This window comes from Myxocyprinus asiaticus, chromosome 28, assembly GCF_019703515.2.
Source record: "Myxocyprinus asiaticus isolate MX2 ecotype Aquarium Trade chromosome 28, UBuf_Myxa_2, whole genome shotgun sequence".
NCBI lineage: Eukaryota > Metazoa > Chordata > Actinopteri > Cypriniformes > Catostomidae > Myxocyprinus > Myxocyprinus asiaticus.
The window spans coordinates 2,122,649-2,137,104 of record NC_059371.1 but is presented as its reverse complement, the minus strand read 5'-3'; the positions used below and the strand labels follow the sequence as shown (position 1 = coordinate 2,137,104).

Here is a 14,456-nt window from a genome sequence, read left to right as displayed (position 1 = left end):
AGCCTGTAAAGATTACAGCGTCTTTTACCAAAACGCCTAGTAAAAAATAATAAATTTTATATAATCCCTTGCGATTGACATGCTGGTAATAATAATAATAATAATAATAATAATAATAATAATTTAAAAAAAAGTGCATCTGGATCATCCAGCCTGTAAGCCCATTATTTACGGTTGTTTAAGGTCTTCGAGTGCCTGAAGTGGATGTTGGCCAACGAGAAGACACCACAAAAAAAAACGTGCTTCTTTTTTTATTGAATTGCAATAAATGAGTTTTTAGAACAGAAAAACGTTAAATAAAATTTAGCGGCAAGGGGATTAAACTAAAGTGCCAAAATAATTAATATACAGATAAAAATAGACATAAGAGAAAAGGGCTATGGAGGGATTCATTAGCTTAAATGAAGAAATCTTAAGTGTACAGAGACAGATAAAGTCATAAATAACTGAGCTATATGGGGTCATATTATACCAAAAGTTATATAAAAGACACCGAAATCCGTTCAAACATTCCATGTTATGTTTTTTGTTTTGTTTTTTTTGTGGTGGTGGACAGTGTTTTAATGTAAATTCCAACATCTCTTTGAAAAAACGACTGCAGATAATGCTGGCATTTCCGTATGGACTAATGCATGTTTGTCTTTGCATTTCATGCCATCGTGTTTATTTGCACATGCAAAAGAAAAAAAAAATTAGCGTGTTTTCTGTTGGTCAGAAAACGTTTTGTGATTTGAGCGGAGTGAAGGAGTGATAAAGTTTGTGTGTTGTTCGGACACTGCAGCCCCGTGTTACACAAAATATTTTCTGCAGGGACTAATGAAATTACATAATGTTAACGGGCTTTCCGTATTTTTAATTCAAGAGTGTAATACAGGATTACATGTGCACTAATGCCACCAGTTCTGTTGAAATTTTGCCTGGTATTTCAATCAATTTCTTCTAATAATCCCAGATACAGACAAGCTCCATTTCGATGTCATCTTTTGATATTTCCTACTATTGCAATTATGTGAAATTAAACCGTAAACTGGCCAATTTCAATACACTGTCTCAATCTCTCCATTGCACACAAATGTGGGGACATCTGGGAGGTGAAATGCACACACAATTTGCGACATACTCAAAATTCTGCATGGCAACGGCTAAAGAGCCGATTGCTTTTGCGCTAAACCAAAACTTATGCGACAGTGTTTTAAAAAATTTTTTTTAAGGATGACGTCATGACGCACACCATTTTATCAGTAAAATGGCATTTGAATGGAAACGAACAGGAGGCAGCAATTTTCGCAAACATTTTTTTTACACATTATCACTTTGTCGATAACAAAACAGCGCAAAAAGTGGATGGAAACTTAATGGTCAGATATTCTAAAGATATGGCCAGACATGCAACCCACCAATAATGTTCAGTAGGAACGTCCACTAGCGACTTGACAGTACAAGGATTAGCGACTTCAAGCGATAAGTCACTGCAAGTGTGAACAGGACTTTTGTTGGTGAGTCACCACTTTCATCACCATGTTGAATTTATGTTGTCATAAATAAAAAGAACAATGACATATAAAAAAGGACAGTCATATAGAATTATATGTAAGGGTTTCAGACACAGTCAATAATTCTGCAAATACTGCACATCACTGAAAATGATTCAAAGCCATTTCTCACCTGGTGTGTTGTCTGTCACCTCAACACCTTCGATTGCATGAAACACATCAGAATTGAAGAATATTAATAAAGGTCTTAGCATCTTGTGTGTTTGTGACTTAACTTTGTGACTTGCTTTTTGCTTATTTGATTAGAGACCAAGAAATTGAGAAAAATCTTAAATATTTCTTATTGAAGAAGTCTGATGGCAGACTTTGCAAAAACAAGCACTGCATTTTAGTGCTACTTCAAGCTTTAACTGATGGTAGGAAAATTATTTTGTACATAATTTACACACGGTCAGAGAGCATGCGTTAATTTGCATTAGATTCGTACCACTTTAATGTGTTTAAAAAAAACAGACCTAGTCCTAATTCATATTTGATATTACATTCACCCTATATATATTGTGGTGATGTGGGCATGGCCGAGCAATGTCTGTGGAGAGCGAGGCCGGGAGAGAAGAACAGTAAGGATTGACACCTGTGGGAAATTATTATAAGAAACAGCTACTCTGTGTTTCAGTAAGAGCTGGAGGGGGATAAAAAGGGTGTCCAGAGTGCAGGAGGGGAGAGAGCGACACACGAACCTGGCTGTGTGTGTGTGAGATCAGTGGGCTGAAAAGCCATTAGTGTGTGTTTACACCGAAAAGTGCTAGAATAAAGACTTACGTTAAATTGTTTATCCGGCTCCTGCTTCCTCCTTCCACGAGAGAACTAGGAATCAATCACAGTGGTGCCCTGATCAGTGAGGATTTCTTTCGGAATCCGCACTCTGGAGATAATTCTGAAGAATGCCTCCGCAACACTTTGCGCTGAAATGTTGCGCAGAGGCACTGCTTCCGGATATCACGTTGCATAGTCCACCAGAACCAATACAAAGTGATGCCCATATGCCATCTACTCTAATGGCCCGACGAGGTCCATGCCAATTCTTTCAAAGGGGACATCGAAAAATGGAAGTCTTGCCATTGTTGCTCTGAGCTTCGGCAGACCCGTTGTAAGATGGTTTTCTTCGGATCTTCGTACACCAGGAGGTTGGACGCAGGTAGTTGGTGGGCCACGAGTTGGGCTTCCCCAGACAACAGCAGCACAAGGTGGGCTGCCCACTGAGTGCTGGGCCATTTCCATGCTCCCGCCATCTGCTCAAAGAGCTTAAGGAACGCTTCTGGGTCGTCTTGAGGTCCCATCTTCGTCAGCGTGACATGCTGTACGCCCGTAGGTGGGTCCGGGGTTGCAGCTGAAGACCCCTCCTGGTGTACCAAGCTCCAAAGCACCTGCCGGTCCTCCGCTCGAGCCTGGAAGAGCGCCTGGAACCGCTTCTCCTGTACCATATGCAGCTCAAGCAGAGACTGATGTTGGGCTTGGTGGATGCTGGCGAGAGTCTTGAATACTTCAGCCAGCGGCAAGGACTACATGATGGTGTTTTCTTCCTCCGCGTTCCCGAGTTTCGGCACCAATGTGATAGATTCCTTGTTCTCTCGTGGAAGGAGGAAGCAGGAGCCAGATAAACAATTTAACGCAAGTCTTTATTCAAGCACTTTTCAGTGTAAACACACAATAATGGCTTTTCAGCTCACTGATCTCACACACACAGCCAGGTTCGTGTGTCGCTCTCTCCCCTCCGGCAGTCTGGACACCCTTTTTATCCCCCTCCAGCTCTCACTGAAACACAGAACAGCTGTTAAGAGATAATTTCCCACAGGTATCAATCCTTACCGTTCTTCCTCTCCTGACCTCGCTCTCCAACGACGTCGCTCGGCCATACCCACATCACCACATATATACACTGGCGGCCAAAAGTTTGGAATAAAGTACAGATTTTGCACTTATGGAAAGAAATTGGTACTTTTATTCACCAAAAAGTGGCATTCAACTGATCACAATTTATAGTAAGGACATTAATAATGTGAAAAATTACTATTACAATTTGAAAAAAAACGAACTACTACAAAGTGTTCTCATCAAAAAATCCTCCACATGCAGTAATGACAGCTTTGCAGATCCTTGGCATTCTAGCTGTCCAGATACTCAAGTGACATTTCACCCCACACTTCCTGTAGCACTTCCTGTCTTGTCGGGCACTTCTCACACACCTTACAGACTAGCTGATCCCACAAAAGCTCAATGGGGTTAAGATCCAGAACACTCTTTTCTAATTATCTGTTGTCCAATGTCTGTGTTTCTTTGCCCACTCTAACCTTTTCTTTTTGTTCTTCTGTTTCAAAAGTGGCTTTTTCTTTGCAATTCTTCCCATAAGGCCTGCACCCCTGAGTCTTCTCTTTACTGTTGTACATGAAACTGGTGTTGAGCAGGTAGAATTCAATGAAGCTGTCAGCTGAGGACATGTGAGGCGTCTATTTCTCAAACTAGAGACTCTGATGTATTTATCCTCTTGTTTAGTTGTACATCTGGCCTTCCACATCTCTTTCTGTCCTTGTTAGAGCCAGTTGTCCTTTGTCTTTGAAGACTGTAGTGTACACCTTTGTATTAAATCTTCAGTTATTTGGCAGTTTCAAGCATTGTATAGCCTTCATTCCTCAAAACAATGATTGACTGATGAGTTTCTAGAGAAAGCTGTTTCTTTTTTGCCATTTTTGACCTAATATTGGCCTTAAGACATGTCAGTCTATTGCATACTGTCAACTCACAAACAAACACAAAGACAATGTTAAGCTTCATATAACGAACCAAATAGCTTTCAACTGTGTTTGATATAATGTCAAGTGATTTTCTAGTACCAAATTAGCAATTTAGCATGATTACTCAAGGATAAGGTGTTGGAGTGATGGCTGCTGGAAATGGGGCCTGTCTAGATTTGATCAAAAATGACTTTATTCAAATAATGATGGAGCTGTTTTTTTACATCAGTTATGTCCTGACTACACTTTGTGATCAGTTGAATGCCACTTTGATGAATTAAAGTACCAATTTCTGCAAAATCTGTACATTATTCCAAACTTTTGGCCACCAGTGTGTGTGTGTGTGTGTGTGTAATAATATATATATATATATATATATATATAATGTATACCCACACACACACACACACACACACACACAAACACACACACACAAACACACACGCACACACAGTACTGTGCAAAAGTCTTAGGCACATAAGATGTTTCACAAAAGTGTTTGTCTTAAGATGGTTATTTATATTTTCAGCTTTAGTGTGTCAATAGGAAATATAAATGTTAGACTCCCAAACATTACTTTTGCAAATGGAAAAGATTGGAATAGGAGAACAGGGAGCCCTGCAACAGATGTCATGGCCCCCACAAAGCCCCCCACTGAACATCGTGTCAGTCTGAGATTACATAAAAAGACAGAAGCAGTTGAGACAGTCTAAACAGGTAGAAGAACTGTGACGAATTCTCCAAGAAGCTTGGAACATCCTATCTGCCAACAACCAATAAAAACTGTGTCCAGGTGTACCTAGGAGAATTGGGGCTGTTTTAAAGGCAAAGGTGGTCACACCAAATATTGATTTAACTTTTTTTATGTTTACTGGACCTTGTATGACATTAAGTGATAAATGAAAACTATTTATGTATTATTTTTGAAAACATCCTCACTATGCAACATTTTTCACAAGTGCCTAAAACTTTTGAACAGTACTGTATGTTTGTACACACACACACACACATACATGCACAGTATATTATAATTATAATTGGAATTTATAATTATCAGAAATCAACAAAATGTACTTTAATAGACACAAACCATGATTGGTGATGTGGTTTCTGTAATCCTGTGTCCTTTGCAATATTTTAGGGCATATTGGGCAATGCCAGTGGCTCCTGCCATGCCCTCCATCAGCACAGTAACAGGGAATAGAGAACTTCCCTATCACAAAGAACAGACAATATTAGTCACTCTGCTAATGAGCACTGTCGATAATTAAATGGTTACTGGTCCATTACCAATGTCAGCATCTTTGTAATACATAGCGAATTTGAGGTGTCTCTTTTCGAGGTGATGTTTAGATGCAGGGACTGGATTCCTGCAGTACAGGCAGTCGATGTCCTTCATCAGACTAAACAGCTCATTCTCATCAGCAAACACAAAGTGTCTCTCTACAACACAGACACAAAAACACATGAAAAACTGTTGAGAGATCGAAAGCAACATTTATGTATGAATAAATTCTCTCAAATTATGATTCTGTCTCTACCCCCCCCAAAAATATTTTAAATTAATCATTAACCCTTTGAGGCATAAATATTTAAATAGAAAAAAGAAAAAAATCTTAATGTTTATTTTTACTTCAAAACAAGAATATAATTATTCCCAATAATTTTTTCCTCCAAAATGATTTCTTTAGAGATTTTTACACATCTGTCGTAAATATCCCCAATTTTTGTGGTGCATCACCCGTTTCATAATCATGTTGAATTTATATTGTCTTAAATAAAAGTTGCAATGACATTTAAGAGTAGTCATGTAGAATTATAAGTAAGGGTCAAAGGTCATCATCCATAGTGGTTTAGATGTAACCACACCCTGAATGGCTAAAAATAGCCATAGAGGACACCTAATGGGTTAAATATTCACTTGGTTATGGTGCCTTTGAAGGTTATCTGAAACAAGTGAGGTGCATTGAATCATAAAACGCTCATTGTGAAGTCATAAAGTGCTTTTCCAACATTGGGCCGAACGCCGAGTAATGCTTCTACCTCAGCATTTCCACTTGAGCATGGTTCGGTACGTACGATTACAAACCATACCTGGCCCAGATTTCTCGGCATGGTGGCCTTTGGTGACCCACGATTGGTCATTTGTCAGGTAACCCCATTCCTAGGTAGCTGGCCAAGTTCACTAATATTTGGGTGAAGTTGATAATTAAAAAAACTAGTGTAAGTTAGTGTATCTTCATGATTTTATGATGATGGTTTTCTAGTATAGTACAATATTTTTCAACATGCCTTCATCAGCGAGGTAGATTACGCTTGCCAACACATTAAAACTCGCATATCAATACATTACTTGTATAATATTACATCAATAAACGTCCTCTTTAGCTCGTCTGGGATCTTTTACCTTTCTGCGTGTCAATATCCAGTGGCATACACAACTCCTCTGCAAATGATGGTAAATCTCTTGCCGCCTTCTCTTTGCTTTCCTTTTTTCGACATTGGCCATGTCTTTCCTGTGCTTTAGCTGAGTAAAAATCAGGGGGAAAAAAGCAGTCCTAAAACTGGAATCAATGTTTACCAATGGTTACCTCTCAAGCTATTGCCAACTCATATAATATCAATAAATGTCTTTGTAACGAGGTTCTTAAGATGGGCAAGGAGGCGGCGGGAACCAGCTGAACCGTCAACGTAAAACTTTAATCAACAGAACTCAAACATAACAAACTGCAAAATAAACACAGACGCACACACACAGATTTGTGTGTCTCTCTCCCTCTAACTGGCATCTCCGGCTTGTCCTTATATCCCTCCCGGCTGATTAGGATGATTCAGCGACGGGCATGCGTCCTCACAGCCCAGCCATGCCCTCCTCTTTGTCACAGTCTTTATCTAATCTGAGAATTTTGTCCGGTGGCGTACACAACTCCTCAGCATATTCTTTTTGCTTTCCTTTTCGTGACATGGGCTGTGTTTTCCTCTTCTTTAGCGATGTAAAAATCAGGAAATATAGCGGTCCTAAAAACTTTAATATGTGATCATCCTCCACAGTGCAACTGCTCCAATGTTTACTTATTACAGCATCGCCAACTCTTGCAGCAGCATTACCAAAATAACAACTAAAATATTTGTTACGCACATTCTAATCCTGATTTTGCAGCACCACAGTGAAAAGAAATCATTAACGTGACAAGTGGCCTGGATCGGCACGGATCTGCAATGAGAACCGTTCAGCCCCATGGTGGAAAAGTGTCTATTATGGAGCTAAATTCATGACTAAAGTTTTTGAAGCATAAAAGCATGTCGAATTGCCCTAATCGAAAAAATAAAAGCATTGTATTATCAGTGCTTGCATTTACAGTGCTTGCATTTTGGGAGGCTGATATTTTTTAAGCACTGAATATTTCATTTGGAAACATTTCACAACTAATTTCATTATTAAAAATTAAACATTCACCTTCCAAAGTTTGTTTCCAAAATATTCAGTTCATTTGAAAACACCATCTAGATTTTTCAATAGGTAAAATTCAGCTCGTTCTATTTCGCTTAACAAAATTCGCTTCCTCAAATTCAGTGTGGTTCAAATTCGGTTGGAAATTCAAACTTCCACATCCGGGAACTGCAGGAAAAGCACCGATGCACAATCTCCATCTGGTGCTATGCGTTCTCACCAGTAGGCGGTGCAATGCGATTGTGTGTTAACTGCTGAAGACCAAAGCTACAGGTAGAGAGAACAGCCGTGTACGTTTTGATAGTGTTTTTCAAAATTGCTCATGGGTAGAAAATAGATACATATTTGATTTGCACGTGGGTGGGCATGAAACACACCTTTCCACTGATTGGTCAACCCGCATCATCATCAGTTCCTCAATGCCGTGCAACAGATTTCACCGCTGCTCAACTTTTATTGCAACTACATATTATCTCTCTCTCTTTAAGCAACTGGACTAAGGAATGCCTGTGACACAAACCGTACTAGTCAGGGAAGGGTCTATAGACAGGGCTTCATGCCAACATTCTTCTGCGTAGGCATGGGTACTACAACCTACGTGTGCCAGAGAAATATTAGTTGTCTGTTTTAGAAATGGCCTATTGATGTCCCTTGCATCTGCATGCAAAATTCCTTAACCTATTTCTTAGACACACAGCCTGTTTTATTTAGCTGTCAGCTATCAAAATCTCCATCAAAAGGTGTGGCGAAGCTGTGCACAGCGCGATCCACTGGTCCACGTGGAGCGGATGCATTTACATTGTAGTGAAGCGCAGACTAGTATGTGGAATGAATTGGCTTTTAAAAAAAATTTTTTTAAAAGATTGCCGATACATTGTCCAGGTTATTACATATTACACTGATTGCTGTGTAGGTAGGCATTACATATAATGTAGTAGGGTGACCAGTCACGAATTGAAAACTTTGTCTCATTTCACTTATTTGTCCATGGCTGGGTTTCCCAAGTCATTAAGTAGAACGTTAGTATCACTAAAGTAGTATTTAATCTCTTCGGCGCATTTCCCAAAAAGCATCAAAATAGTAAAGTAAAAACTAAGAAAATTAAAGAGGAACCGCTCTAAAGTTCTAAGTGCATCTTAAATGTATCTTTATCGCATTTTCACAGTTTATCAGAGAATAAGGAACATTTAATAACTTGTATTGATATATTTGGATCATTGGAAAACCATAGCCAGAAACAAGGCTTTGTGTGCCAAGGGAAAACTGTGTTCAAGAACTGAAGCACAAAAAAGTGACATATTTTTGTAACTTTAACAACAATTCCCATTCACAAATGTAACCATTTTGTAGCGCTAAATGTATTTTCTATTTAGCCCCGCATTACATTATAATGAATGTATTAGCCTAAACAAATTAATGACACTTATATTAATGGAGCTGGTAGGCCTGTTAATATATCCAAATATTAGGCTTAATATTTAGTCATAAAATATGATTAAATTATTTTAGAATGTTACATAATTATTTTCCAAAATCCAGAAGACAAATGCACAGGTAAATGAAGGGACAATTTGCACTAACTGACAAAAAGTACTACACTAGGTTTTACATTCACTGATTCAAAAACTTCATTTAGGAAAAGAAATAAATGTGCGATGCATTTATGAAATAGAAAATGACAATACTGTGTGCATTCAGTTTTCAGCAAAAGAAACAAACTTTTGGCAACATTAGAGACCCTTATTATGATTCACATTGCATGCGTTCACATACACACATTTCTATCATTAATCTCTATAAAGGTGAGCATCAATCTGAAACCCCATTTACCCATGTCATCATTATTTTATTTTATTAAATGCTGTGATTGTCATTAACTTTCAGCGTCTCGACAAGGTTACTTATGTCAAAGCTTTTCAGTATTTCTGCATTATTGTCATGTTGAGAAGACAAACTCCTGAACATATTGGCCAAGGTTTCAGCATTGGACAAGACAGCTCACGTAATGAAGCATTTAAGTTCTACTTTATAACGAGCAATCCAAGTGCTGTTTTGGAAAACAGGCATTCTCTATGTAAAATAATGAGTGGCATTAGTTAAGATCATAAGTTTAAGTTGCAGCCTTATATATTTTTTTCTTTTTCTTTTTCTTTTTCTTTTTTTAAATAGACATTAATATATTCCCACTTATCCTATGTAAGGTCATGAAGATACTGGAGCCTATCTACATGTATTTTTTGTATTTTTTTTATCTAACATTAGAAAAACTGAAAACTGAACTTTGACTTTTACAAATGAAGATAGGTAGATATGTCTCAGCTAGAAATGAATATACTGTTAGCCTAGATAAGATTATTTGAATTTTTATTTAAAAAAAATTGTCTGTCAGTTACATTTCTGATTTTAAAAATCCTTTGGAATTATTCGCAGATATTGACGTAGTTCAGGACGTAGTTCAGGAAACACAAATAAATAAATAAGGCTCAGTTTTCACCATGGTACAATGTTAAATAAAAAATTATATGTTCCAGCAAATCATATTAATGGAATAATTGCATCTTACATATTAATTTCATAAACTGTGGTCACCCTACTTTATTATGCCTATGTCTACCTACACAGCAATCAGTGATTCAGGGCTGGTTCTAGACACTGAACATTTCTTTTGGAGGCCCCCCAAATGTTTTTTCTTTTTTTTTTTTTTTATTAGTATTAACAGTTTTATTGATTCCATATAACATAACTATAATAATAATAAAAAAAATAAAAAAATATATAGAATCACATTATATTATTTACAACCCTTATATTATTTACAACCCTCCTGAACATTAACCCCCCCACCCAACACGAACAGATCCCCCAGTGGTCAAACATGATTGACAAAGACACACAAAAAGACAATAAAACAATAGAAAATATTTAGAAATACATAATGGAAAGTATACATTCAAAAACAAAAAGGCTACAACACACACATTTAAAACAACACCTCTCCCTCCACTGCCCATCCCCAAGAGCCCTCCAAAAAAGGCCAAATAGCCACCCCACCTCCTGATGAACATATCCATGTTGCCTAGCCTTCTATATGACAACTCCTCCAAAGCCGCTACCCTGCCCATCTCCTCGTACCACTCACAAAACGAGGGCGCTTCAGCTGACTTCCATCCTGCCTGCCTATCATAAAACCAGCCAGGATCCAATTCTTCATGTACTTATCCCCTACATCAATGTCCGCCCCATCACCTAAAATACAGAGTCTGGGGCAAAATGAAATGTGAGTACCTAAAGACATAGGTTGTGTCTCCATCTTCTGATTGACATCGCCAGCAGGTGGGTGTGTCTTTAAGACCAAGCCTATGCAATCTAGAGGGGTTCCAATAGACTCTATGTAAAATCTTAAATCGCATAAGGCAAACCCTTGCATCTCTAGATGCAGATTTGACGTTTTTTAGAATCTTAACCCACACTCCCTCCTCCAATGCCAAGTGTAGATCTTTCTCCCATAATCTCTTAAGAGAAGTTGAAGATCCGTCCCCCAAACTCAGAATTAGCAAGGAGTAATACACTGATGCCTCATGACCTTTTCCAAAAGCAGTAATCACCACTCCCAGAGTATCTGCCGCTTTAGGGGGGTGTAAACCACTCCCAAAAACAGTACAGGGCAGGTGGCGCAGCTGTAAATACTTATAGAACTGAGATCTAGGAATCCCAAAAAGTTTAACCAAATTTTGAAAGGATCTCAAAACTCCATTCTCATATAGGTCACCAAGTGTAGTAACCCCCCTCCCAATCCACTCTGACCAGCAAAAAGGGGACTTAATGATGCATAATTTGGGGTTCAGCCATATGCTCGAGGCAATATTTAAAAAAGTGTCCGAATTAAACAGTCTGGACACTTTTATCCACACTGGGTTCAAGTGCAAGGTAATGGGATGTAACTTAACTTCTCCAATTAATTTGATAGAGAGGCTCTGCAATGGCGAAATAGGGGCAAGAACTTCCTGTTCTATAGGGGCTCTCTCAGGTGGAAGCGACCAATGAGCCAAATGTCTGAGACCAAATGCATAATAATAAAACAAAATCTTGGGTAGGCCTAGCCCACCTTTGTCAATTGGCCTATGTAACTTATTGAAATGTAATTTGGGACGCTTACCATTCCAAATGACGCACTTTGCTATGCTATCGAATTGCTTGAAATAAGAGAGGTGGACATCTACAGGGAGAGACTGCAAGAAGCAATTGAATTTTGGAATACAATTCATTTTAATAACATTAACTTTCCCAACCATAGATAAATGTAATGAAGCCCACCTGTCCACATCGCTCGAAAACCGTTTTATTAAGGGGTCAAAATCAGACAATTTTGCTGGGAATAAGATGCCCAAATACTTAATGCCTTGTTTGGGCCACTGGAAAGCGCCCGGCTGGAAAGCAGTTACTGGGCAGTACGCTGTCAGAGCCAAAGCTTCGGATTTAGACCAATTGACTCTATATCCTGAAAACGTAGAAAAGGAATTAATAATTCTGTGGAGGCAAGGCATAGATCTAGTGGGGTCAGAGATGAATAATAAAATATCATCTGCGTAAAGCAAAAGTTTATGCGCCATACCTCCCGTCACCACACCTGGAAAATCATCTTCCCTGCTAATGGTTCCAGGGCAAGACAGAACAATAATAGGGAGAGAGGGCAACCCTTCTGAGTGCCCCTATTCAGAGTAAAATAATCTGAAAATAGTTCATTTGTTTGTACCGCTGCTACAGGGTGTCTATAAAGTAACTTAATCTATTCAATAAAAGTATTCCCGAACCCGTACATTTCCAAAATATTAAAAAGATAATCCCATTCTACCATATCAAACGCTTTTTCGGCATCAAGTGAGATGGCAGCGACCAAAGTCTGATCATTCGCTACTGACCACATGATATTGATGAAATGCCTAATGTGTCAGAAGAGCTGTGGCCCTGAATAAACCCCACCTGATCTATATGTATAAGAGATGTCATAACTTTACTTAATCCGTTTTTCAAAAATTACTTAATCTGTTCAAAGATTTTTACATCTAGCTGGATCAGGGAAATTGGACTCACTTGGATCTTTGTCCTTTTTAAGAATCAGACTGATCCGGGTTTGTGTCATGGTTGGCAGAAGCTTTCCATTCTTTAATGATTCCGTATAAACTAACAAAAGTGGAGCCAGTTCTGTAGCATAAGATCTAAAACAATTCAGTGGCAAAACCATCTCGCCCCGGAGCTTCGCCTGTAGGCAAGGCTTTAATTACCTCGTCAAGCTCCTCCAAGGTTATCTCAGAATCAAGAGAATTTTTTTGCTCCGTTGTCAGTTTAGGGAGTTTTAATGGTTCCACAAAGTTTCTAATATCCTCATCAGAAGACGAAGACATGGAACTATAAATATCAAGATAGAATTCTTTAAAAGCATTATTAATATCAATGGCTGAGGTCAATTTCACCACCAGTAGATTTCACTGAGGGAATGGTAGAAAAAGACTCTCTCTGTTTTATATATCTAGCCAAAAGCTTCCCTGCTTTGTCCCCTAACTCAAAATATGTCTTGCCCTGAATAACCAAAACTCCACTTTCCATGACAAAATAGCATTATATCTGTATTTCGAGTCAATTCTCTGAGGCCATTAGATGGCATTCGGCACTTCAGCTCTGCCTCTGCACTTTTAATATTATCTTCCAACTCCACGAGTTCTCAGGCTTTGGATTTCTTTGATGAATGAGGCACACTGTATGATCCGACCCCTAAGAACTGCCTTAAGTGCCTCCCAAGCCACGCCCACAGAAGATTCTGAGGACCAGTTGGTCTCCATATAAACATTGATTTCAGCCTTTAACATTTGTTGGAAATCATGATTTTGCAAAAGGGATACATTAAAGCGGCAACTATAGGATTTCTTTTTCTCCATATGTGGCAACACCCCCAAACTCACCAGGGCGTGATCTGAGACTAAAATGTTTCCAATTGAACAATCAACAACAGATGAGATGAGGGACTTAGATATAAAAAAAAAAAAATCTATTCTAGAATAAATCTTATGAACTGATGAAAAAAAATGTATAGTCCCTACCAGATGTGTTTAAAAGTCACCAGATATCAGCAAGACCAAGATTTTTACACATCCTATGAAGAGTCAGTGTTGCTCTAGTGGGCTTATGCATTTTTGCTTCACTACGATCAAGGACTGAGTCCATCAATAGATTAAAGTCTCCTCCCAATATTATATCATGAGTGGTGCCAGCAGCTTGCAACATTCCTTCGAGATCTATTAAAAAAAGCCCCAATCATCAGCATTAGGTGCGTAAATTTGCCCCTGAATTTCTCCAAAAGAATAATGATTCTCCCTAATTTATCTTTACTCTGTTTGAGGCATTTGAATTGTAGATGTTTATCTCTCAATATAATGACCCCCATGCTCTTACTTGAGCCAGCACTAAAGAAAACATGTCCACCCCATATCTTCCCAAATTTTTCAGCTTCCATCGGGAAAAGATGTGTTTCTTGAAGAAACACTATATCATATTTCTTACATTTAAGTAAATAAATAACCTTTCTTCTTTTTTTAGGTGCCCCAACCCATTCACATTCCATGTGGAGAGAGACAATCCACTCATATTAACATTTGATATATTGATATAATAGAAAAAATAAATTGTGTCAAAAACAAAATTACACGGACCACGTTCCACATAAGT

At 38.4% G+C, this 14,456-nt stretch overlaps 1 protein-coding gene across 6 annotated transcripts in view; it reads right to left on the bottom strand.

Annotated features, from left to right (window-relative positions):
- si:ch211-10d23.5 (uncharacterized protein LOC556599 homolog) overlaps positions 1–14,456 on the bottom strand; it is a 33,199-nt gene that overhangs the window by 8,870 nt on the left and 9,873 nt on the right. For 5 of the 6 annotated variants that reach the window (XR_007893693.1, XR_007893694.1, XM_051661089.1 and 2 more), the window contains exons 6-9: positions 6,693–6,812; positions 5,576–5,728; positions 5,376–5,498; positions 1,666–1,692 (exon numbers count right to left, since the gene is read on the bottom strand). Coding sequence is in view for 4 of the 6 variants with exons in the window: in XM_051661089.1 (XP_051517049.1) it covers positions 1,666–1,692; positions 5,376–5,498; positions 5,576–5,728; positions 6,693–6,812 (423 nt within the window). In the remaining 2 variants the exon portion in view is untranslated. The remainder of the gene's footprint in view (positions 1–1,665; positions 1,693–5,375; positions 5,499–5,575; positions 5,729–6,692; positions 6,813–14,456) is intronic. The other variant, XM_051661090.1, reaches the window with a different exon arrangement.